The following is a 26,556-nucleotide window of genomic DNA, read 5'->3' as shown; positions in this document are numbered from 1 at the left end:
GCCTGAGTCTTTTAATGCCAGGATTCACTTTTATTTTCCTTCAATAATTGTTACAATGCTGTCCTTTTAAGGAATTGATTATTGAGTTGGTTATATTAAATATAATTCAGTAATTCAACAAATGTGTTGTGTGTTGATATAAGTCTTATGTATAAGTCATGGTGTCAGCCCGACTCACCCCTGGTGTGCAAAGGTGCTGTTTTATTGGTCAGCCACTCAGTGCCAGTTTCTTCAGGACAATGAAAAACTCTATAATACATAGTTTGTTCTAGTTGATGCAAGCACTGTTGTGTTATGGTCACCGGTTCGATCCCTGGGCTCTCTGTCCTGGTCGTTGTGTCCTTGGGCAAGACACTTTACCCTACTTGCCTACTGGTGTTGGCCAGAGGGGCCGATGGCGCGATATGGCAGCCTCGCTTCTGTCAGTCTGTCCCAGGGCAGCTGTGGCTACAACCGTAGCTGCCTCCACCAGTGTATGAATGTGAGAGTGAATGAATAGTGGAATTGTAAAGCGCTTTGGGTGCCTAGAAAAGCGCTATATAAATCCAATCCATTATTATTATTATTATTATTATTATTATTATTATTATGCTTCTAGTTGTTTTAATGACACTTTGACCACCTGTTAGTAGATCACAACAGATATGATCTGTGGTGTTTTATGTAAGCTTGTATGTCAGATTGTAATGCTCATCAGAGAAAACCAAAATATAGTCTTTTTATTATTTTTTAATTTATTCATCCATCCATCCATCTTCAACCGCTTATCCGAGGCCAGGTCGCAGGGGCAGCAGCCTAAGCAAATTTATTCAATTTTACTATAATGATGTATCAGTCACAGTCTTATAATACACGTTCTTTTCTAAGAAGGTTATACTTAGTGCATGTGTGAGTATATGTACAGTGAACTGGCTTTACACACCATGTGTCCTTTTAAACCAGATTAACTCAGTGTGTGTGTGTACAGTGAACTGGCTTTACACACCATGTGTCCTTTTAAACCAGATTTACTCACTGTGTGTGTGTACAGTAGACTGGCTTTACACACCATGTGTCCCTTCAGAACAGACTATACTTTGTGTATATGTATGATGACATCACTGACCTTGTACACCAGACTGTCCTTATAGACCGAGCTACAGAAAAGTCTCTACAAACCACCAGAATGTCTGAAAAAATAGCCTTTTTTATATCTCAGTCGAGCAAAGAAAATGTTTAAATTTTAAGTTGTGTATAGGTTTGCTGATTTTTTTCATGATTTTTGATATGCATATTGTAGCTCTAGCACCTCTGGAACCCGGTGTCCCCATAGCCCTATGTCCAGTCTGATTTGCCAAAAATTTCAGAAATTGTCCCTCTAACCCAAGAAACGGGTATGTGTGTGTCTGTGTGTGTGTGTCTGTGTGTGTGTGTCTGTGTGTGTCTGTGTGTGTGTGTGCGTGTGTGTCTGTGTCTGTGTGTGTGTGTGTGTCTGTGTGTGTGTGTCTGTGTGTGTGTGTGTGTCTGTGTGTGTGTGTCTGTGTGTGTGTGTGTGTGTGTGTGTGTGTCTGTGTCTGTGTGTGTCTGTGTCTGTGTGTGTGTGTGTGTGTGTCTGTGTGTGTGTGTCTGTGTGTGCGTGTGCGTGTGCGTGTGTCTGTGTGTGTCTGTGTGTGTCTGTGTGTGTCTGTGTGCGTGTGTGTCTGTGTCTGTGTCTGTGTGTCTGTGTCTGTGTCTGTGTCTGTGTGCGTCTGTGTCTGTGTGCGTCTGTGTGTGTGTGCGCGTCTGTGTGTGTGTCTGTGTCTGTGTCTGTGTGTGTGTCTGTGTCTGTGTCTGTGTGTGTGTGTCTGTGTGTGTGTCTGTGTGTGTGTCTGTGTGTGTCTGTGTGTGTGTCTGTGTGTGTCTGTGTGTGCGTGTGTGTGTGTGTGTGCGTATAGTGTCTGTGTGTGTCTGTGTGTGTCTGTGTGTCTGTGCGTGTGTGTGTGTGTGTGCGTGTCTGTGCGTGTGTGTGTGTGTGTGTGTGTCTGTGCGTGTGTGTGTGTGTGTGCCTGTGCGTGCGTGTGTGTGTGTGCGTGTCTGTGCGTGTGTGCGTGTCTGTGCGTGTGTGTGTGCATAGTGTGTGTGTGTGTGTGTGTGCGTGCGTGTCTGTGCGTGCGTGCGTGCGTGTCTGTGCGTGCGTGTGCGTGTGTGCGTGTGTGTGCGTGTCTGTGTGTGTGTGTCTGTGTGTGTGTGTGTGTGTGTGTGCGTATAGTGTCTGTGTGTGTCTGTGTGTGTCTGTGTGTCTGTGCGTGTGTGTGTGCGTGTCTGTGCGTGTGTGTGTGTGTGTGCGTGTGTGCCTGTGCGTGCGTGTGTGTGTGTGCGTGTCTGTGCGTGTGTGCGTGTCTGTGCGTGTGTGTGTGCATAGTGTGTGTGTGTGTGTGTGTGCGTGCGTGTCTGTGCGTGCGTGCGTGCGTGTCTGTGCGTGCGTGTGCGTGTGTGCGTGTGTGTGCGTGTCTGTGTGTGTGTGTCTGTGTGTGTGTGTGTCTGTGTGTGTGTGTGTGTGTGCGTGCGTGTCTGTGCGTGTGTGTGTGTGTGCATAGTGTCTGTGTGTGTGCGCGTGTCTGTGTGTGTGCGCGTGTCTGTGTGTGTGCGTGTGTGTGTGTGTGTGTGTGTGTCTGTGTGTGTGTGTGTGTGTCTGTGTGCGTGTGTGTGTCTGTGTGTGTGTGTGTGTCTGTGTGCGTGTGTGTGTGTGTGCATAGTGTCTGTGTGTGCGTGTGTGTCTGTGCGTGTGTGTGTCTGTGTGTGTGTGTGTGTCTGTGTGTGTCTGTGTGTGTGTCTGTGTGTCCCAGATGTGACCCTGTGACCCCAAAGCTGGTGCTAAGAGTCCAGCGGTCCCCCTAACAAAGGGCTCTTATACTTAACCAGACACAGAGTAGGTGTCCTCCTACACCAGGGGTCTCAAACTCGTGGCCCGCGGGCCAATTGCGGCCCGCAGGACGATAGTTTTTGGCCTCACCTTAATATGAAAATGTAATGTTAGTTTGATAATGTATGACACTTTACAGTGTTGTGGGCGGAGCTGAATTAACCCACCAATCAGGGTGGGATATGGATCTCAGGGGACACCAGCCGGGCTTGATGCAAGCAGGGAAACATTTCTCAATGAGTCAAAGTTCCAGCAGCGTTGCCCTGGAGTGTTTCTTTCTTTCCTGTGCCTGGCTGGCTTCCTCCTTTCTATTGGGCAAACGCCGACATTCGCCCCAGCGCGCTGCGTTCACAACACTTCAAAAAAAGTTGTTTTTTTTAAGTTGCTGCCCAGCGGGACATTATACGTATATAGATTTATACACACGTCAGTGGGATTTAAAGTTATTTTTCCACAGAGAGAGATCTCATATTAACTCTCACAGTGATGCGTAGGCGGCGGGATAAAAGAAAAGTCATGAACTCAATGCAGCCCAATTTAGTCTGCAGTCACATAGCGACACCTGTTCATCGGCAACAACAGTCCCCGGTAACCCGGACTAATTATAGGGTCGCACCTTAATTTGTGGCTCCATGTTTTTATTTGCATCACTGCGTTTGCATTGCAGCAAACATGAACATTACATATATTTCAATATAATGTAAAAGCAGTCAAAACAACTAACATCAGAAACAGCTGATGTTATTTGTTATATGTCACGGTGTCATTTCCGCTTCTTTCTCCTGTAACAACAGCCCGGCGCCGTGAGCAGTCGCCTTTTTTGCGCTCGCTATCCCTGCACTTTCTACCATCTGCAAACGCCACGGTGTTCGTGTCGTCATGAAAGACATGAACATCGAGCGTAAAAACAAAGGAGACTGCTACCGGCTTTTTATCTGCCGATCGCCGTGCTACGGTTGCAAGAAAAAGAAGCAGAAATGACGTTCTCTACGCGTTGAGACGTTCCCCGTCCGTCGGCTAAACGCTTGATTGAAACTTCAATGCGACAGTGACACCAAGTAGAATTATAAATGTCACATAGCCCCAAACATGTCTTTTTCAAAGCCTGCGGTGAAGAGAAAGGTTGGTGATGAGCACCGACAATTTCAGGAAAAGTGGGAAATGCAATATTTCTTTGTTGAGCACAGGGGCACCCCGACCTGTCTTATTTGCACAGAGAAAGTTGCGCTGCACAAGGAATACAATTTGAAACGTCATTACACAACTAGACATGCTGAGCTGGATGCAGAATACCAGGGAGACGAGAGAGCGAACCGGGTTGCCAGTCTTAAAACAGATCTACTGAGGCAGCAAGATTTCTCCAAGAAAGCAACCAAAGAGAATAATGCAGCAGTCGGAGCCACGTGGTTAGTGAGATGATTGCTAAAGCAGGGAAGCCATTCACAGAAGGTGCATTTGTCTAAAAGTGCATATTGCAGGCTGCAAATATAGTCTGTCCGGGAAAGAAAGGTCAGTTTAGCAACATCAGCCTTTCTGCCAACACCGCAGCAGATCGCATTTCTGACCTGTCAAGTGACATTTATGACCAACTGTGTGAGAAAGCCAAATGTTTCAGTGTATACTCAGTCGCTCTTGATGAGACCACAGACATCACCGACACTGCCCAGCTCCCAATGTATGTCCGTGGTGTTGATGACAGTTTTGAAGTGATGGAGGAGCTGCTCACAGTAATTCCAATGCATGGCCAGACCACCGCTCAGCAGATATTTACAACTGTGTGATGCCATTGAGAATGTTGGTTTGCCATGGAAGAGGTTTGTTGGAATAACAACAGATGGAGCGCCATCAATGACAGGGAGGAAACATGGACTGGTGGCACAAAACAAACTGGAAGAGGAAGGCGTGGAGGAGGCCATTGCTCTGCACTGCATCATCCATCAGCAGGTCCTTTGCAGCAAATGCCTGAAGTTTGACAATGTGATGTCTATTGTTGTGAAATGCATCAACCAAATCAGATCCAGGGGCTTAAAGCACCGAAGGTTCTGTGCTTTTTTAGAGGAAATGGAGTCAGAATATGGGGATGTGCTCGACTTCACTGAGGTACGTTGGCTCAGCAGGGGAAATGTATTAAAGAGACTTTTTGAGTTGAGAGCAGAAGTGAAGCCTTCATGGAGAAGGATGGAGTTAGTGTTCCTGTGCTAACTGATCCCAAATGGCTCATGGACTCAGCTTTTCTTGTTGATATGACACATGAGCTTAATGTACTGAACAAGACGTTACAAGGCCAGGGGCAACTTGTCAGTGCTGCCTATGACAACGTGAGAGCATTCTCCACAAAACTGGCGCTCTGGAAAGCTCAGCTCTCTCAGACAAACCTTTGCCATTTCCCAGCATGCAAGGCACTCGTGGATGCAGGCACACCATTCAGTGCTGACGAGTATGTTGATGTCATTTTGAGGCTACAGGAGGAATTTGATCACAGATTTGCTGACTTCAAGACACACAGAGCCACCTTTCACATTTTTGCGGACCCCTTCTCCTTTGATGTGCAAGATGCCCCTTCTGTGCTTCAAATGGAGCTCATTGAGCTGCAGTGCAACTCTGAACTCAAAGCAAAGTTCAGGGAGGTGAGTGGAAAAGCAGACAAGCTTGGACAATTTTTGAGAGAATTGAGCCCTAGTTTCCCTCGGCTTTCCCGAATGTTCAAGCGGACCATGTGCCTTTTTGGTAGCACATACTTGTGCCAAAAGCTCTTCTCCACTTTGAACTTCAATAAGTCCAAGTACAGGTCCAGACTTACGGATGATCATCTTCAATATCGTATTCTTTTCCCTTTTAACAATGTGAGCAGCTAGTGCTAGGTAGGCTGATGCTAGCAGCTAATGCTAAAGCTAATTTAATGTGAATTAGCATCACATTAGTGAGGAGTTAATGCTAAGTAGACTGCCATTAGCAGGTAATGCTAATTTTAGGTGAATAGGAATTGGCAGATAATGCTAATACCATATTTTCTTGCTTTATAACAATGTGACCAGCTAATGCTATGTAGGTTGCCGTTATTAGCTAATACTAATTTGAGGTGAATTAGCATTATCCCCTTATGCTAACAATGTTTTTTCTTACTTTTTAACAATACAAGTAGCTAATGTGAACACTTTTTTTTTTTATTGAATTCTAATTTTTCTCTTGCGATGTGAAGAGTTAATGCTAAATAGGATGCCATTAGTGGCTAATTCTAATTTTAGATGAGAAAGCATTAGAAGCTAATGCTAATACCATATTTTCTTGCTTTATATCAATATTAGTAGGTAATGCTAAGTACGTAGCCATTATTAGCTAATGCTAATTTAGGTAAATTAGCATTATCCACTAATGCTAACACTGTTTTTGCCAACTCTTTTCCCTTGCATTATAACAATATGAGCAGCTAATGCTAAGAAGGCTGCCATTATTAGGTAATGCTAATTATTATGTGTGTTAGCATTATCCGCTTATGCTAACAATGTTTTTTCTTACTTTTTAACAATACGCCATTAGTGGCTAATTCTAATTTTAGATGAAAAAGGATTAACAGCTAATGCTCATACTGTTTGCTTTGTAAGAATGACAGCAGCTAATGATATGAAGTCTACCGTTATTAACTAATGCTAATTTGATGAGAATTAGCATTATCCGATAATGGTAACTCTTTTCCCCTGCATTATAACAATGTCAGGAGTTAATGCTAAGTAGACTGCCATTAGGGGCTAACTCTAATTAGGGGTGAATAATTATTAGCAGCTAATACTAATACCGTTTTCTCTTTTTCCTTATAACAACTTGAGCAGCTAATGCTAATTTGATGCGAATTAGCATTATATTAGTGAGCAGTTAATGCTAAGTAGGCTGCCATTATTAACTAATACTACGTTGACGTGAATTAGCATTATGCGCTACTGCTAATACAGTTTTCTCTTACTTATTAAAAATGATAGTAGCTAATACTAATACTCTTTTCCGTTGGGTAACAACAAAGTGAGGAATTAATGCTAAGTTGGCTGCTTTTAGCGGCTTATTCTAATTAGGGGTGAATAATTATTAGCAGCAAATGCTAATACCGTTTTCTCTTTCCTTATAACAATATGAGCAGTTAATGCTAATTTGATGTAAATTAGCATTATATTAGTGAGGAGTTAATGCTAAGTAGGCTGCCATTAGCAGCTAAAGGTAATTTGAGGTGAATAAGCACTAGTAGCTAATGCCAATACCCTTTTCTCTTGTGTTATAATGATGTGAAACGTTAATATTGTTCTCAAACAACAGAATGAGAATGAAATATTGATTCTAACAGGGCCCATAAACAGCATTAGCTTAGCAGCATTAGCTTATCAGAGTCTCCATCATGGTCACACAAATCCTTAGCGGAGCAAAGTGGCCTACTTAGCAATAGCTGCTGTAGAAAGCAAAGGGAAAACAGTATTAGCATTAGCTGCTAAATGTGCACTTGAGAACAAATCTATTGTGAATTCAGCCGTGAATGTAGTGTTTCCAGTAAGCTTCCATTTCCAAATGTTAGCTGCTCCTGTCTGCCTCTTTGTCACACACACAGACTGAAATGATTCACAGCCTTGTTTCATCCTTCTGTCAGTGTCACTGACTGTCACTGTGACTGTGGACATACAGCATGGGAAACACACACATGGCTGATACTTGTATCTAAAGTTACAAAATGTTGTCTCTGTCCAAATATTACCTAACTGTAAGTCTACTTTTAATGAAACTCTCAACATGACTTATCAGTTATCATTAATGTTCCTGCAAACAGACTCCTTGAAGACCCCCTACATAAATATCCATGTACTATCCAGCTAGACTAGTGTGTCTGTCCCTGAAAATATTCCTGCATGTGTGATTGTTCATGTCTCATCTGCAGGAAACAAACAGGAAGTGAGTGAAAGACACAGGAAATGATTCCAGCTCTTCCTCCTATATCAGACATTCTCTCCATACCTGAGAGTGTCCAGTCTCCAGCCTGGATCCTTCAGTCCAGCCGACAGAAGCTTCATTCCTGAGGGACCTGGATGATTGTAGCTCAGGTCCAGCTCTCTCAGATGGGAGGGGTTGGAGGTCAGAGCTGAGGCCAGAGAAGTACAGCCTTCCTCTGTGATCAGACAGCCTGACAGACTGCAGACACACAAAACAACAATCCATCTGTTATCCATCTCTATAGCAGCATAACTAAGTGATGGTTCAGGGTCACCTGATCCAGCTCTAACTATAAGTTTTATCAAAAAGGAAAGTTTGAAGCTGATCGTCAAAGTAGAGAGGGTGTCTGTCTCCTGAACTCAAACTGGGAGCTGCTTCCACACCCAGTCCAACATAGCCAGGCTTTCTTTGTGTTTCCTGCTTTGACAAAACCTCAAATCCCAGTCAGAGATGATGAGCATCATCACAGTGATGATCATTTCTCTGTTAACCCAGGCTTTCGGCTTCAGGATCTGTGCACGCTCACAGAACAAGGAGACCTTTAAACATCATTTCACTAAATGGATGGACTGAGCTCAGCCTACAGATGAACTGGATAAATAAAGATTTGACCTCAGTGTGCTCAGTGTTCCTGTCTATTCCTAACATATTCCTAACATGATAGCTGCACTTTAGAGCTCTAAAACTGGAACTGACACATATTTAAACTCCACATGTTACTCAGTACATTCAGTTCTGACACTCGCCCACAGTCCAACAAAGGAAACATGGAGATCACATCAGTTTGTCACCAAAGTCTAATTATTCCAGAGGGCAGTGTTGATACAACTAAAGTTATTTTTAAGCAAAGTTGAGTTTTTTATTGTCGCAGTACTTCATGTCTGAAGTATCACTTAAATGCATTACACGCTGTTGATGGCAGCAAACAAACCACCCAAACAAACAGAGGTGGGAGGCTTGGGCAGACTACGTAGGATCAGCTTGTGGGAGGAGTCAGGATAAAACCAAAGAAAGACAAGCTAACAAACACCACAGTGAAGTGAGTAGCTACAAACTGCAGGCCGATTAGTGTTGTTGAAGAAGTCGGTCTGAGGAACGTTCTTAGGATCAACAAATGACGGCATGTATGAGCCTCCCTCAAGACGCACCATCACAAGAAGAACACATGAGCTGTAGAAAAAGGAGAGACTATGAAAGCCACGGCGTTACAACGTGCACCAGCTGTTGGTCTCTCTGGAGACTACTGGGCGTGGCTGGGTAACCATGGTTACTTGGGAGTTACAGTACATGATATTAATGAAGAGTGGGGGCTGCGTTCTATGTAGTGGAAGTATACTACAGTACCCTGATCACTGATAGGACAGATTTATGTAGATATACACCTTTGTGTTTAACATTACTGCATTATAGTACTGTGATCTTTGTCCTTATATATGGCTATATTAGCTATACTGATGTACGTACATATAACTGGATATGTAACTTATCTATTCATCTTATTTGTCATGTATTTGTATTGTGTACTTCCTTTTTGTAAGAAACCACACACATGATCACAGCCGCAAGAATCAATCAGTGAAAGAATAAAGTGTCTCAAACCAAACCTTAAGCTCTTTATTCCACATGCTGGGATCATTTGGCCTTCAGTGGTGTTCTGGCTGACACACCGGAGTGACCAGAGTGCTAAAGAGTGAATCGGACACACCAGTGTCATCTCTGATATCTCCACTACATTTAATCGTCCTTCAGCTTGTGGCTGCCGTTAGCTGGTCTGCTAGTTAGCTGATTTGCTATTTAGCCAGTGTGCTAGTTAGCTGGTGTGCTAGTTAGCCGGTTCGCTAGTCAGCTGGTGTGCTGACCAGCGAACCAGTAGGTTACAAGATGAGCTTGTCTGTCTGATGAGCCAGCTCTCTCTGTCTTGGTCATTTTGTCCTTGGGCAAAACCTAACCTACCACTACAACTGTAGCTTACCTCCACCAGTGTGTGAATGTGAGAGTGAATGAATACAGGGAGTGCAGAATTATTAGGCAAATGAGTATTTTGTCCACATCATCCTCTTCATGCATGTTGTCTTACTCCAAGCTGTATAGGCTCGAAAGCCTACTACCAATTAAGCATATTAGGTGATGTGCATCTCTGTAATGAGAAGGGGTGTGGTCTAATGACATCAACACCCTATATCAGGTGTGCATAATTATTAGGCAATGTCCTTTCCTTTGGCAAAATGGGTCAAAAGAAGGACTTGACAGGCTCAGAAAAGTCAAAAATAGTGAGATATCTTGCAGAGGGATGCAGCAGTCTCAAAATTGCAAAGCTTCTGAAGCGTGATCATCGAACAATCAAGCGTTTCATTCAAAATAGTCAACAGGGTCGCAAGAAGCGTGTGGAAAAACCAAGGCACAAAATAACTGCCCATGAACTGAGAAAAGTCAAGCGTGCAGCTGCCAAGATGCCACTTGCCACCAGTTTGGCCATATTTTGGAGCTGCAACATCACTGGAGTGCCCAAGAGCACAAGGTGTGCAATACTCAGAGACATGGCCAAGGTAAGAAAGGCTGAAAGACGACCACCACTGAACAAGACACACAAGCTGAAACGTCAAGACTGGGCCAAGAAATATCTCAAGACTGGTTTTTCTAAGGTTTTATGGACTGATGAAATGAGAGTGAGTCTTGATGGGCCAGATGGATGGGCCCGTGGCTGGATTGGTAAAGGGCAGAGAGCTCCAGTCCCACTCAGACGCCAGCAAGGTGGAGGTGGAGTACTGGTTTGGGCTGGTATCATCAAAGATGAGCTTGTGGGGCCTTTTCGGGTTGAGGATGGAGTCAAGCTCAACTCCCAGTCCTACTGCCAGTTTCTGGAAGACACCTTCTTCAAGCAGTGGTACAGGAAGAAGTCTGCATCTTTCAAGAAAAACATGATTTTCATGCAGGACAATGCTCCATCACACGCGTCCAAGTACTCCACAGCGTGGCTGGCAAGAAAGGGTATAAAAGAAGAAAAACTAATGACATGGCCTCCTTGTTCACCTGATCTGAACCCCATTGAGAACCTGTGGTCCATCATCAAATGTGAGATTTACAAGGAGGGAAAACAGTACACCTCTCTGAACAGTGTCTGGGAGGCTGTGGTTGCTGCTGCACGCAATGTTGATGGTGAACAGATCAAAACACTGACAGAATCCATGGATGGCAGGCTTTTGAGTGTCCTTGCAAAGAAAGGTGGCTATATTGGTCGCTGATTTGTTTTTGTTTTGTTTTTGAATGTCAGAAATGTATATTTGCGAATGTGGAGATGTTATATTGGTGTCACTGGTAAAAATAAATAAATGAAATGGGTATATATTTGTTTTTTGTTAAGTTGCCTAATAATTATGCACAGTAATAGTCACCTGCACACACAGATATCCCCCTAAAATAGCTAAAACTAAAAACAAACTAAAAACTACTTCCAAAAACATTCAGCTTTGATATTAATGAGTTTTTTGGGTTCATTGAGAACATGGTTGTTGTTCAATAATAAAATTATTCCTCAAAAATACAACTTGCCTAATAATTCTGCACTCCCTGTAGTGGGATTGTAAAGGGTCTTTGAGGGTCTCGAAAAGCGCTATATAAATGCAATCCATTATTATTATTAAGAGCATCTTTAGGCCTGACTGTGCTCATCCTTCCTCCAACCTCTCCTTACCAAAGATAACAACTACATCAGTATTAGCTCAATAACAATTTCTGCAATTCAATTGTGGACATTCATTTTTAAACCTTGTGTAAAACGATAAAACCTCAAAGTCTGAGCATTATTCTTTGTGCAAACAGCTCTTGCAGGTTCCCCCGGACTTAGGTTATTTTTATTATTTAATTACTTTCCTTTAAGCAGCTGTTCAGGCTACTAAACTCATCCCAGAAATAACAAGTGACACCATTAATAGTAGAGGTGGGAATCACCATACAACTCGCGATACGATATTATCACAATACTTAACGCACGATACGATATTATTGCGATTTTTTAAAATATTTTGCGATATTTAAATTCTGCACATAAAGGTAAACTTTATCAATATTCATTTTATCTAATATCAAAGTCTCACACTCAGTCTTTCTCTCATTTCAGTCAGTTTTATTGTTGACAAACTGAACGGTTTGTATTACAGTCTAGTCCAACTTAACTGAATGCAACCATCTGGTACAATTACAGCTATTCTGAACTATGCAATTTATGAAAACTATGCAGCCCCTTCAGCAACTGAAGAATTTGAAAGTAAATTTAAAAAAATATATAATTTTACATTGAAACTTTTTTATTTAAACTTAATTAAAATTAAACATGTCTTAAATTAAAATAAGTAAACTGTCATGTTTATTGCTGCCAAAAAAAAAGTTAAACACATTTGGACAGTGAAGGAATGTCAGGATTGTTGCTCAGAAAAAGGATCAACATGCTCTGAAGTCAACATGCTCTGACTCCAGAGCATGTTGACTTCAGAGAAAAAATTGTTTGTAACAAAATATCGATTTCTGCTGTCCCTGTATCGATACATTATTAGCAAACAAAATATCACGATACTACACAGTATCGATTTTTTCCCCCACCCCTAATTAATAGTGGAGCTAACTTTAACAGGTGAAACTGATTTGACCTATAAGGCTACTGCAGTTACTTCTTATCAGGTTTAGTAGGGAAGACATCTGGATGAGGTAGTTAGTAGTATGTAGTTAGTACCGGGCGACTCCCCTCCCCCACATCGGCACCAGAACCCTGTATTATCTACAGGGTAAGACTGCCTGTTTTATCAAACTATGGCCATTACTACTGTGATCATTTGCAGCCCAGTGTGCCGCTCTCTCTGCTGGGATGAACCACTGGAGCTCACCCAGTCATCCCTTTCTTTCTCTCAAGAAGAAGTGAAATAAATATATTTATTATGTTACGAGTCTAATATTCTTTAAATCAAACTGTAATGAATAAATCAAGCAAGAAGATTTGGTGGCTCCACGTGTTGTAGAAGAAAAGATAAACATCTCATTTTGAGAAATCAGCCTTTAAAATTAAGTAAGTACTGTGAATAAAAAACAAACAGCGAGCCAATCAGCAGTCGCCAATATCCTCCTAATTTCATTCACAAAGAAATCAAATATATATATTATGGGCCCAAAGGAGCCTAAATCTTTAAATTAGGCAGTGCATGAAGTATTTTTTTAAATAAACAGAGACATGACTATAACAACTTTTAGTAATTCAGAGTCCAATTATCCACTCAAATGTAAATAAAAGTTCACTTGACAGCTGTAAAAGTTACCTGTTTATACAATAATATAAATCACATTTCAAATGATCATCTGTGGAAAAGTTTGAATCCTGACCTGAGAGTTTCCACTGCACACTGTGAACTCTTTAGTCCAGCGGACAGAAGCTTCACTCCTGAATCCTGCAGGTCAGAGTTACTCAGGTCCAGCTCTCTCAGACTGGAGGACTGGGAGCTGAGGACTGAGGACAGAGCTTCACAGCTTCTCTCTGACAGGTTACAGCCACTCAGTCTGAAAAATAAAAGACAATCTATAAAACAAGTACTCATGTAGAGTTTGTTAATACATTTCACAACATTAAATGTTGACTTTCTATTTTTAAGGAAAACATAAAGATACTAAGATACAACATCATATGTATGAACTTTAATTAATAATTCTAAAAACTAAATGTTTTCTGATCTGACCTCAGAGTATTCAGTTTACAGTTTAAACGTTGTAGTCCAGCAGACAGAAGCTTCACTCCTGAATCCTGCAGCTTTCTGATACTCAGGTCCAGCTCTGTCAGACTAGAGGACTGCGAGCTGAGAACTGAGGACAGAGCTTCACAGTTTTCCTCTGAGAGTTCACAGATGTTAAGTCTGAAGATAAAAACATGAATAAAGATTGTTGTTAAAGTGTAATCAAGGTGCAATAGCTTATTGTCTTGTGCTGAGCAGGTTAGTAAAACTTCTGTTTAACTTTGAAATGAATAAAAATGCTATGAAACAAGGATAACTGGATAAAGACATAAACAAAAACAAACATCAAACACATAAACAAACAGAACTAAACATAATACAAATTGATCTGACCTCAGAACATTCAGTTTGGCATGTGGACTCTCCACTGCAGCAGACAGAAGCTTTACTGCTGAAGCCTTCAGGCTGTCGGTACTCAGGTCCAGCTCTCTCAGACTACAGGACTGGGAGCTGACCACTGACAACAAATTTTCACAGCCTTCCTCTGAGACGTTACAGCTGCTCAGTCTGAGAGAGAAAGGGAAAAAACAAAAACAAAAAAAAACAAACAATATATGTGATCAAATTAAATTTGTTTATATGTTGAACCCTTTTTTTTAAAAAATTATTTAAACCTATGAGACTATGAGTGCTACCAGTCCAGTGCACATGATTGGTACCTTGATGGTACCTTGCTCAGGGGTACCACAAGGTAACTATTCGGTGGATTCGACCCCTGACCTTATGATCATGGGGCGACCACTCTGCCTACTGAGCTAATAATTCTGTGTACACTATCATACAATATTAACTAAAACAATTATTTTAGAAAATTTTAGTAATTCAATAATCATGCTCATTACCTGTGTATTGTGAAGAACACTGGATTTTAAACACTAGCTGTATAAAACTCTTCCTGTTAAAGGTGTGTATAAAGGAGATGAGCTGAAATGCAGACTTCATGGAGAATGTTTGCTGTCAGCATATATCAAAGACAAAGCAGAGATCCATCCAGTCTCTTCCACTAAGCCCACAGAGGGACAGACAACCACTCTCACTCACACCTGCATGAAGTTTAGATCACCAGGTAACCTAACTGCATGTCTGTGGACAGTGGGAAGAAACTGTAGAGGACCCAGAGTGAACCCACTGTAATTCTGTGATAACACTGGTTATGGAAGCCTTACAGTTACATATGGTTACTGACAAGAAACACGACCTTAGAGGCAATTTCAGTAATGAAGACCGAGTTTCTCCCTCCATACAGGATGAAAACATGACAGCACAGCAGAGATTTATATTTAAAAAGGGAGGGTGTGCACTGAAAGTGAGATACAAACTTGAACTTAAATTATGAACATCAGAAAAAGATGTAGGTGAAGTCTGACAGGTGAAGTTTGTGCTTTAGAATAAAACAACCAAACTCCTGGAGTTGGAGACAAATGAACAAGCTGAGGATAATAAACCTGTCAGAGGGGCTGAAGCATCAGAGCTCATGTTCTTATAGGCTGGGTCTGGATTGTCCTTTGATAAGAGTTACAGAACAAAGTGTGTTTTAGAAATGCTGGAGTGAAACATTAAAACTACCATATATTTACCGAGTGACTGATGATCATTTAATTTACTATTTTAAAAAAATGTTACAGTGCTCTTTGAACTCAGCATTTCTGATTTATTTCCCATGATTTTAACAATGAAGCGATGACAACATGTTTACTCACAGAGCTTTGTTGGAGGCTTTGACCACTGGCAGCATTCTCAGAAGAGCCTTCTCTGAAGCAGAGTATTTCTTGAAGTCAAACTCATCCAGATCTTCTTCTGATGATAGTAAGATGAAGGTCAGAGCTGAGCACTGAGCAGGAGACAGTTTACCTGTGGAGAGACTTCCTGAAGTCCTGTATTGTTGGATCTCCTCCACTAGAGAACGATCATTCAGTTCATTCAGACAGTGGATCAGATTGATGCTTTTCTCTGCAGACAGATTCTTACTGAGCTTCTCCTTGATGTACTGGACTGTTTCCTGATTGGTCAGTGAGCTACTTCCTGTCTGTGTCATCAGGGCTCGTAGGAGAGTCTGATTGGTCTGCAGGGAAAGACCCAGGAGGAAGCGGAGGAACAAGTCCAGGTGTCCATTTGGACTCTGTAAGGCCTTGTTCACAGCACTCTGGTAGAAGTGTTTCTTTGCAGAATCTCCTGTTTCAGACTTCTTGGATGTTGTTTGTTGTTCTTCCAGCAGATTGAGTCCAGAGTTGATGAAGGTCAGATGGACATGAAGAGCAGCCAGAAACTCCTGAACACTCAGATGGATGAAGCAGAACACCTTGTCCTGGTACAGTCCTCTCTCCTCTTTAAAGATCTGTGTGAACACTCCTGAGTACACTGAGGCTGCTCTGATATCGATGCCACACTCTGTCAGGTCTGATTCATAGAAGATCAGGTTTCCTTTCTGCAGCTGATCAAAAGCCAGTTTTCCCAGAGACTCCATCATCTTCCTGCTCTCTGGACTCCAGTGTGGATCTGTCTCAGCTCCTCCATCATACTTGACCTTCTTCACTTTGGCCTGAACCACCAGGAAGTGGATGTACATCTCAGTCAGGGTGTTGGGCAGCTGTCCTCCCTCTCTGGTTTCCAGCACATCCTCCAGAACTGTAGCAGTGATCCAGCAGAAGACTGGGATGTGGCACATGATGTGGAGGCTTCGTGATGTCTTGATGTGGGAGATGATCCTGCTGGCCTGCTCCTCATCTCTGAACCTCTTCCTGAAGTACTCCTCCTTCTGTGGGTCAGTGAACCCTCTCACCTCTGTCACCATGCCAACACAGTCAGGAGGGATCTGATTGGCTGCTGCAGGTCGTGTGGTTATCCAGAGGCGAGCAGAGGGAAGCAGTTTCCCCCTGATGAGGTTTATCAGCAGTGCATACACTGAGGTGGACTTTCTAGGGTCAGTTAGGATTGTAGTTTTGTGGAAGTCCAGAGGAAGTCGACACTCATCCAGACCATCAAAGATGAACACAACCTGGAAGTCTTCAAAGCTGCAGATTCCTGCTTCTTTGGTTTCAGTAAAGAAGCGATGAACAAGTCCCACCAAGCTGAACTTTTCCTCTTTCAGCACATTCAGCTCTCTGAAAGTGAATGGAAATATGAACTGGATGTCCTGGTTGGCTTTGTCTTCAGCCCAGTCCAGGCTGTATTTCTGTGTTAAGACTGTTTTCCCAATGCCAGCCACTCCCTTTGTCAGCACTGTTCTGATTGGTTCATCTCTTCCAGGTGAGGCTTTAAAGATGTCTTCTTGTCTGATGGTTGTTTCTGGTCTGTCTGGTTTCCTGGATGCTGTTTCAATCTGTCTGACCTCATGTTCATCATTGACCTCTGCAGTCCCTCCCTCTGTGATGTAGAGCTCTGTGTAGATCTGATTCAGGAGGGTTGGGTTTCCTGCTTTAGCGATGCCCTCAAACACACACTGGAACTTCTTCTTCAGGGTGGATTTAAGGTTACGATGACAAACTGGAGCTTGAAGCTCTGAATGAGAAGAAAAATAAACACTCAATTCCAAAAAGAACTAATCTTTAAAACATGTTGCTCCATCTTCCATCTCTGGAAAATGTTCATTTATCCAGCAGCTTAAATCTTTAGATAAATCCTCTTACTGCTCTGCAGACGGTCAGCCAGCTCCTCCTGCTTCATTCTCCTCAGGAAGTCCACTGTGATCTTCACAAACGCCTCTCTGCTGCTGCTCCTCTGACTCTCTAAGCATTCTGGGTAATCTGGACTCAGAACCTTCTGGATCTTCTTCAGCTCGTTCTTCACAAAAGTGATGATGTTGTCCTCCAGCAGCTGGAACAGAATATTTATGAATGAGCCAATCAGACTGAAATCATGGAGCCAAACATCAGATCCATGTTGGACACACTGACGATCCACTGGTCTACAAAGAGCAGCATGGAGATGACTGTGAACAGAACAGATGTAACAGTAGTTGTTGTACATGTACAGACCATAAATATGGAGTCCAGCTGTGTTTGATGCTGCTGGGCAGACTGACCACTGGGAACCTCTGAGCTCTGCTGCTCCACTCTGTGGAGGAACCATGAAGGATTAGATCAACACAGGATAAAGATCCAGGAGTTTCTGCTCAAATAACTTCATCTGAATCAAGTCTGTCAAGTTTTAAACTCTCAGATTGTGAACATATCAGTAATTTTCAGTCTGTTTTCATGGACGTCCTTTCAGTGGTGATGTCAGGGATGATTTTGAAGAAGCTCATCAAACTGAACCATCAGCAGATCACTGCTCCAAAACCAGAACATGATCCGAGTCTCCCTCCACCACCAGAACACCAGCTTTACTAACGTGGTAGATCAGTGTAGTACAGATCAATAACTGATGAGTCATTTGATCAAAATCACTGAGTGCTTCACGTCTGACCCTCTGATGCTTCTGTAGACATTTTGCATATTTAATGAATGTCTGACAGTTTTACATTCATTCTATGAACACAGTGGAAATGTTGTGTTATAGTCTCCATGTTGTTTCCAGCATCATAAATTCTTAAGTTCAGAAAATTAGATTCTTTCTTCACAGCTGAAAAACAACAACATTTATTCTCTATTGAAATCTGCATCGTCCACTCCAAAGGTCACAATCTGAAGGTAACATCTGGTTTTGTTCCCTGTGGTTAACTCTGAGCATCAGTATGGTGGGATTTATCCACTACATCCACACCACTGTGGTTCAGTGTTGTCCTGATGGAGTAACAGCAGCCAGTATGATCCAGGCTTTAGCTGCTGGGTCTCTGTGTGACCTCTCAGACTGTTTAACAGATCAGACACAAAGAGAATCAGAGCAGCTCTGTTCTTTAAAGACAAACATGAACCCACTCAGGTCACACTTTCCCCACAGATATGAGCATCACTGTCCTCAAACAGCAAATGACCAAGTCGAACATTTGGATCTTTTCTCTTTCATTGTTTTCTTTTTAATGAATCTTTGTAACAATCTGAGGATGTTTCAGGTCATATTTATCCAGGAAACACAAACATGTAAAGGAGTCATCACAGCTCTCTGACCTCGTTGCTCCAGGTTCACCACTGAAGAGTGGAGGGTGATCTTTGGACCGGTCACTCCTCACAGACGGACAGCTGGACCCTGCAGACTGTGACCTCTGACCTCTGCAGACACAAACATGATTGAAGCAGCTGTGATCACACAGACTGCAGATAATGCAGCTGTTTCCTGTCAGTAACATCCTCTTAGATTAGAGTTCAGCTTTTTACAGGAAAACTGGACAAAACGGATTTTTGTTACAAACTCATTTTCATTTCCTCTCAGCTCACAAACACAGTCAGACAATCAACCAGAGTCAACACTGATTATAATGTCAGTGCAGAATTATTTCTGTTACTCAGTGAGTTCAGCTCTCTGACCTCGTTGCTCCAGGTTCACCACTGAAGTCTGGATTATAACCTTTGGACCGGTCACTCCTCACAGACGGACAGCTGGACCCTGCAGACTCTGCTCTGTCCTCCTCTTCCTCCATCATCATCTTCAGTCAGTCTGAGAGGTAAACCACAAACACTCAGTGAGTTCACATTAACAGGAGGAACTGACCTCTGACCTGTCATGTGACCTAGAAACCAGGTCAATATGTCTGTAGGTTCAGTCATCCAGGTCATGTGATCTAAGGAGCTTGGAGAGAAAAGAGACGTCTTTAAGTTTCTGGAAGACGTTTCATCTGAGAAGCTTCTTCAGCTCTAAAACCAAACGGTGGAGAGTCCCAGATATTTAAACCTGAGAGGGAAAGAAAGCATGTCGCTGACCCACCACTGATGTTATTTCAAGGAGGAAACTGAGAGCCTTTGCACCAGGAGCACAAACATCAGCTCCAGCAATGATCCACTGATGTGTTTTTATTCCATGTATGAATGTTGTTATTGACAGAGATGACGTTTGTGTGTCAGTGATGCAGTGACTGTTGTTGTTACCTGTACAGGCTGGTTAGACTCTATGAAACAGATCATACAGATCTCTGCATGTTAGAAGAGACTATTAAAGGTCATGAATGAGACAAAGGCAGGGAGGCGTCCTTTACAGCTAAACAGCAGAGTGAGAGAACAGCCAGCACCTCTACATTTATCACATTATACAGCACATGTATGATACTGACAGGGATGAGAAGAATTTAGTGATTCTGATCCCATCATTGATATTACTTATTGATTCTCAGTAGCTCTGCTCTGACAGTCACCACCATCACTGAGCAGCATATCAAAGACATTTGTGCACATTAACTGCATGTTGTGGCTCAAATGTTTGTGCATGTTGGAGGCATTTCCTCTTTGTTGTGATCAGTGTTGGTCATTACTCAAAACAGTCATTATTACACATATTACACAGAACACTTTGATTAAAAGTAATGGAGTACGTTACTTCATTACTCCTCATAACATTACTTTGATGTTACTGTGTAAAATGAACAAATGAGCATGTAACAACATAAAGCTGAGGTACAGCCCCACACACCAACACAGATCCTGATGAGGTCACGTGATGTTTCTCTGAGTGTTTATGAACACAAATCAAAGATGAAACAGCACAAAGACACTTCAAAGTGATTCTACTGTAGAAACATGAACAGGTAGAAACCTGCAGCCTGACTGCTCATCACTTTGTTACCTGTTCAAGTTCAGCAGCAGCAGCTCACTTTATCACGGTGCTGGTCTGGGGTCAGTGTTTACTCAGCTTTAACCTCACTCTGGGTTCTTGGCTAGCTTAGCGTTAGCTTAGTGTTAGCTTAGCGTTAGCTTAGCGTTAGCTTAGCGTTAGCATGCTGTGTGCTAGCTTAGCGTCAGAGCTCTGCAGGTGTCTCGTGTGTAAATATTAATCACAGTGACAGTAAAGGAGGTAAAGGGCTGTGACGTCATCACGTACGCTGCGTCCTCTGTGGGCTCTGAGTGAACTCAAAGTACAAACTACAAGTACACAAACACGAACGTAGCTCAGAGTGGCGGACACACTCGGCCTCGTTGGTCCAGCTGTGAGTCCGTTACCGTGAACTATGGAGCGGCAGATTTGTGCTGAACTAAGCTGCACACAGCTGATGTTAGCCAGGAAACATTACACACTGACTTTAATGGAGAGACCGGAAATACAAACACACACAGTTTGTTGTGTGAAGAAATCAAACACGAGCTGAACAAACAGTAAAGTTCCTAAAGACAAACTGTTAAAGGAGGAAACAAAGCAAACTTACAGTTTCTTCACACCAACAACAAGCTCCACTCCACGAAGTTCAGGAAGTGAAATTAAACTTTGAGCAGGAAGGAAACACCCAAAGAGACGTTTGAGGACAATCAGGAGCATTGGAACACTGTGCTGCGTTCAGTTGCACCTCGGAAACTCCAAACCTCTGGCAGGCTGTGATTTATTTCTGCTGGTTTTCCTGTTTGAAGCACAAACATCCGTCATCACTTTGTTGTTGTTCTTCCTGCAGCGTTTAAATATTTCAGCACTGAACTGATGTTTCTTCAAAGCTCATTTCAACCTGTTGAAGTCATGAATGAAAGTGCAGACTGAGAGTGGATCACATGATGTTTGAGGTGTGTCATGTGACATGTTCAGTGTTGTCACACATGTCTAGATTGTCCCTGATATCATAACTGCTCAAACACTGATGATTATATTTGAAGAATTATTCCTGATGGCAGCAAAGTTTGAATGGAGCTCTCTGTCTGTGCTGATTTGTCGCCCTCTGGAGGTCAAAGCACAAACTGCATGATGTCACTGTAACCACCACAGTGACAGGAAGTGTTTTTATGACTGAAACACTGAAATGATGCTAACGGCTGTCGTTAGGCTCACTGACAGCAGTGCTGATGTGTTCATGTCAAACACTGGCTCAGGTCAGACTCCTTCATCCTTCTCCAGCGTGAGCCCGCCCTCAGACCCACAGGAGCTCTGACCTTTGACCTCCTGACCCTAACCATTTTAGTCTTGTTGCATCTTTAAATGCAAATCCTGTGAAATGGTCAGGGGCGGCTCTAGAGAAATTTTCTTAGGGTGGCAAAATCAAAGCCTTTTTCCCCCAAACACATATGCAGGTGGTTACATGTGGTTAAAATGATTCAAATGCAGTAAGTATGCACGTTTTTCATATAAATATAGTCTATAACTTAATTATTGTCTGTACCCACATGATTACACACTTTAGTTACATGAAACATGTGAGTTTTGATGTTATGTACTGTACAGCCTGTATATTAAATACATATGTAGCCCAATAAGTATAAACTCCAGAAAGCTACACAACATGGGGCGCTTCATTTACAAACACAAGTCTAACTTAAGTTTCACTGTTTTTGTTAGAAAACTGTCACATTGTTGCAGCTTAAATTACACAAAATGTCAGAAATCTGCACTGTCATGAACAAACATGTAAACCTCATTTTTCATGATTTGTTGGATTCACCCTCTGAGGTCTGAAATACAACCGGACATTTGTGACTCCTTTGAGTTTACGTTTGTATTTCACCCTCAGATTGTTTCATTTTATTTTTTCCTCCTCTTGCTTTGTTTGGTATCTTTTCAGCTCAACTGAATTTAGTTGTTTTTTCACTGACATACTGCATTAGTATTACTATTACTATTAATGTAACTATTACTGATCTGAAATCACACAAAGAACCTAAAATCCTAGCAGTATTTTTTACTGTAAAAAAACCACAGACGTGTTGGGTAAATGTTTATAACTTGAAATGCAAATATAAATTGTACATTTTGTAAACAGATACAACTATTTATCTAAAAATGCAGCCAATACACCTGCTGTTTTTTCATTTTCTACAACCATTTAAAATAGCACTCACCTTCCTTCATTTCCACAGTGTAACATCCACCCACCTGTGTAAAATCAGAAATTCCCATGGTGTTGTTCAAAATGTGCTCTGGCACAATCATAAGCATCACTTGCTGCTGAAAACAAGAAGAAAGCCGGTCCTGCTATGGGCTGAACCATTTGTTAATGTGGAGGGGGGGACACTATGGAATATATCCAGTTCTAGCATTTATATTCACTGCTGACTGTAACTACGCTCAAACTGTTAAACTTATTTTAATAAACAACACTGTCATATGCAAAACTGGGGTGGCACTTGGGGTGGCAAGGGATCATTTTAGGGTGGCACTTGCCACCCCATGCCACCCTTCTAGATCCGCCCCTGCTGATGAAGCCAACAGGTTCGCTTCATTTGCAAAAAGCAGATATGAGTTTCTGAGGCCACAGTCTTCTGTGGCAGAAGGGGAATCAGGGGAAGCCCTGGAGGAGTCCACCACCCACCAGAAACAGGTCTGAGCTCTCACTGCAGTTGTAAAGGGGCTACACAGCCCACATGAGGCTGAGGGATGCAGCCTTCTGTCAGACTGTCACTAACACAGAGAAACACCCGTGTACACTCATACTCATGGGCACATACACCAATCAACCTAACCCCACTAACTGCTCGTCTTTGGACTGTGGGAGCCAGAGAACCCAGAGAGGACCCAGACATGGGGAGAGCATGCAAACAGCTTAGATGTTGGATTTGAACCCAGAACCTTCTTGCTGTCAGGAAACAGTGCCAACCACTTTTCCACTGTGCTGCCTGTTTGACTCTGATACACCCATTTTTGAGCTCTTAAAAACAGCCCTCCACACAACAGAGACAAACCATAAAGGACTTTGTGGCTTGTAGCAACCGAAGAAAGTTTAAGGTGCAAAATAAAGAGGTTGAAAGGAAAGTAATAAAGGAAACATGTAATTATAACAGTAATGTTGGCTGTGTATCACGTGTGGCATGTCATTGTGGGGCTGGCCTCTGTTGGGATTGAGAATATGTGATGGCGGGGGCAGGGTTGGTTACTGGGGTTTATCCTGATCTCCTGTTTAGTGGAACTGTGCTCCTTTGAATCCACAGCACTAACCTGGCACACACACATAAAATGCATCATTGCTACAGAGCACAGCAGGACTCATTATGAGTGGTGGGGCAGGCTGGATGGTGTTGAGGAGTCGTATCGCAGTGACATTGGCTCCCCTGCTTCACTCTCTCCTGCCCCACTAATGCAACTCACTAATCCCTCTGTCCCCTTTAGGTGGGGCTCACGCTGACAAGATAAAATAAGCTGCACGACTGGTGGGTGGGGGCTGTGCTGTCAGCCCCCCTGGGTCTGCTCCTCTGTGATCCTCAGTGGGCCAGTATGCCTCTCCTGGTAGCTCCATGGGGGATGGTGTGGTGGGTTGGTGGGTGCCATGGCGACTATGTGCGGACTTCACATTTTTGTCTGCTGTGACAGCTCCTTGATCTGGGTGGGGCCAGTGGGGTGTGGGTAGGTCCTTTGTGGGGCTTTGGACGTTGCCTGAATATTGTCAGGCAGCTGGGTGCTGTGCCTCGACCCTTTCTTCCTTTGCATTTGTGGTTTGGTGCCATAAATGCACAACATAGAAGAGCCACCTCGACGGGACAACACTCAGCGGTTCATCTGTCTCTCTTCCACAGCATGTCTTTATCCTGTCTTCCTTCTCTCACCCCAACCAATCACAGCAGATGGCCCCGCCCCTCCCTGAGCCTGGTTCTGCTGGAGGTTTCTTCCTGTTAAAAGGGAGTTTTTCCTTCCCACTGTCGCCAAAGTGCTGCTCACAGGGGGTCATATGATTGATGGGTTTTTCTCTGTATGTATTATTGTACGAGCTACCTTACAGTATAAAGCACCTTGAGACGACTGCTGTTGTGATTTGGTGCTGTGTAAATAAAACTGAATTGAATTAAGAAACAACTCTTAGATTCCTCACATGATTCTTCTGTATTCCTACGGGACGCCAAGGTAATATAACATGGAAGTGTGTCGCAGTGCCTGGTGGCCACATGTTACCCATAAACTGTCAACCTGACCGTACTGTAGCTACGTCCAAAGACTAGTTAAAGATTAAAGCGTTTTTGGGGGGTTAAATCTGACATAAATAAAGAAAGAATAACATTAAAGTCGATTCTTTTGATCACTGTAGTTCTACTTTGAGGATATGATGTGTAAAAACCCTCAGTCGTGGTTGGTGGATCTCACATTCCTGGTCTTTGTAATTCCAGTTCAATGAAGCCTCATTTTCACCTTTTTCCAGGTAAATTTTCCCAACTGTTCTAATGTCCATGCTGTGGCATTGTCCCATCATTTGTATTTCCTGTTAATGGATTTTTAATATGGTCTGGGAAATTACTATATATGAGTAACTTCCTGTTGTATTGCAGCTTAAGGCCATTGTCACTGAAATAAAGCCCAAGTTGTAATAGTTTGCATCCAGAACAAGGAAAACGAAGAAACCCAAACACTGCTCAGTGGATGAGTCCGTCCTGGAATAAATACCAGGACAAAACTAAAAAGAAGAGCTTGTTTCCTCGAAGCAACAACAGAAAGTTGTACAGATGTTTCTGGGAAACACGTTAACAATATTTAAACATTTGTTCTTAATAAACGTTTTTACTTAATGATGCTTTATGATATTTCTATCTGACCTAATGCAGCAGCGTATCCACATGAACTCTGCAGTGTTTCTACCCAGAGGCCACCGTGGTCCTTCTTTACTAATGCTGAGGGTTTTCTCCCAGCCGTGATAGCCTTTGACAGGTAAACTGAGTCATTCCAGCCCAGTGCAAAAATAACCTCCCTGTCTGCTCTTAACTTCACGCATCGATGCTAAAACGTTGCATAACTGAACCTGCAGACTGTGATCCTGTAGCTGTCGAGGAGAGGGCTTGATGCCGTCCATCTTCTGCTCAATTAACAACGCCTGCAACCTTTTGAGCCTTGGTCCTGCTACAGTCACAAATATAACATCATCACTCTTTATTTGATCCACTACACTGCTGTCATTTCTGTTATGGCCCCACAAGGTCACTGAATTCTGTCATTCTTCTCCAATCCATGGTTTTCAGTCACTGGTGGGCAACATTACTCTACCACGACTGCAAACAGTGGACAGTTGGTAGGTAGTCCTGCAGGACGCCTGTCTCGAGCCAAGGCTACTTGGAACATCTCTCCATGGAGGAACAATGAAGACATGAAGAGAAACTATAAATCTTTGGGACTTGTGCTCCAACAGCTTTGTTTAAAGGCCTGAAAGTGGCGACGTCTCTCCCAGAGCTCCAGCTCAGTGACATCTATGTGTGCCTTGTATGCTTCAGCTGACGCTGCTGCCAGGATGAAAGCTGTCAAACCGAGCACAGCTACATGTTCCACCTGGATGGGTAAATAATGTGTTTGAGGTGAGAACAATCAGGAAAGCTCGCCAGCGGCTTTACTTCCTGAGGAGGCTGAGGAAGTTTGGCATGAACGCCAACATCACCTCAAATTTCTACAGGTGTGCAGTCGAGAGCTTGCTGACGAGCTGCATCACAGTTTGGTACGAAGCTGCTCTGCCAGCAGCCGTAAATCACTACAGAGGGTGAAGGCAGCAGAGCACATCACTGGCACGAGGCTTCCTGCCATTCAGGACATTTATCTCCAGCGGTGCCTCCATAAAGCACACAGCATCATCAAGGACCACAGCCACCCAGCACATCAGCTGTTCTCCTTGTTACCATCGTTACAGGAGTCTGTCTGCTCGGACTACAAGACTCAAAAACTGTTTCTACCACCAAGCCATACGACACCTCAACCACAACACTTAAACACACACAACACAGCACTCAGAAGCTACCTGCAGCTTCACAAGTACTCTGTTTAATCTGCACTGGTCACTCCACTTTATTGTCATTGATATTTATATTTAAAAGTGCAATACTGAAATTTTCTGCTGCTCATTCCTGTGCAATGTCCCATCTGCCCTCCCGTCATATTTCTCTTCAAGATTTTCTTATTTAATCACTAGTGTACATATATTTATAGATACAAATATATTTAGTCATCTTTTCTCTTTTACCATGTCTCTCTAATATT

The 26,556-nt window shown here is 42.8% G+C and overlaps 1 protein-coding gene across 1 annotated transcript; it reads right to left on the bottom strand.

Annotated features, from left to right (window-relative positions):
* Positions 1-6,835: 6,835 nt before the first annotated feature.
* On the bottom strand, positions 6,836-15,366 carry LOC143420799 (uncharacterized). Its single transcript, XM_076889084.1, has 5 exons — positions 15,318-15,366; positions 13,951-14,124; positions 13,564-13,737; positions 13,214-13,387; positions 6,836-8,044 (listed from the first exon to the last, which is right to left on the bottom strand). The coding sequence occupies exons 1-5, from the start codon at positions 15,350-15,352 to the stop codon at positions 7,852-7,854; spliced, it is 750 nt and encodes a 249-aa protein (XP_076745199.1). The 5' UTR covers positions 15,353-15,366; the 3' UTR covers positions 6,836-7,851.
* Between the last annotated feature and the right edge of the window lie 11,190 nt (positions 15,367-26,556).

This window comes from Maylandia zebra, linkage group LG2 (assembly GCF_041146795.1).
Source record: "Maylandia zebra isolate NMK-2024a linkage group LG2, Mzebra_GT3a, whole genome shotgun sequence".
NCBI lineage: Eukaryota > Metazoa > Chordata > Actinopteri > Cichliformes > Cichlidae > Maylandia > Maylandia zebra.
The sequence above is the reverse complement of the archived record's forward strand: the minus strand, read 5'-3'. Positions and strand labels throughout refer to the sequence as shown.

What these genes read in the sequence shown, in the direction of transcription:
- LOC143420799 (XM_076889084.1), bottom strand. Translation starts at nt 15,352, where the DNA reads ATGCTGCCAGTGGTCAAAGCCTCCAACAAAGCTCT. An exon ending in AAAGCCTCCAACAAAGCTCT is followed by an intron (nt 14,125 to 15,317) that starts GTGAGTAAACAT and finishes TTTCTCTCTCAG; the next exon opens with ACTGAGCAGCTGTAACGTCT. An exon ending in GCCAAACTGAATGTTCTGAG is followed by an intron (nt 13,738 to 13,950) that starts GTCAGATCAATT and finishes TTTTATCTTCAG; the next exon opens with ACTTAACATCTGTGAACTCT.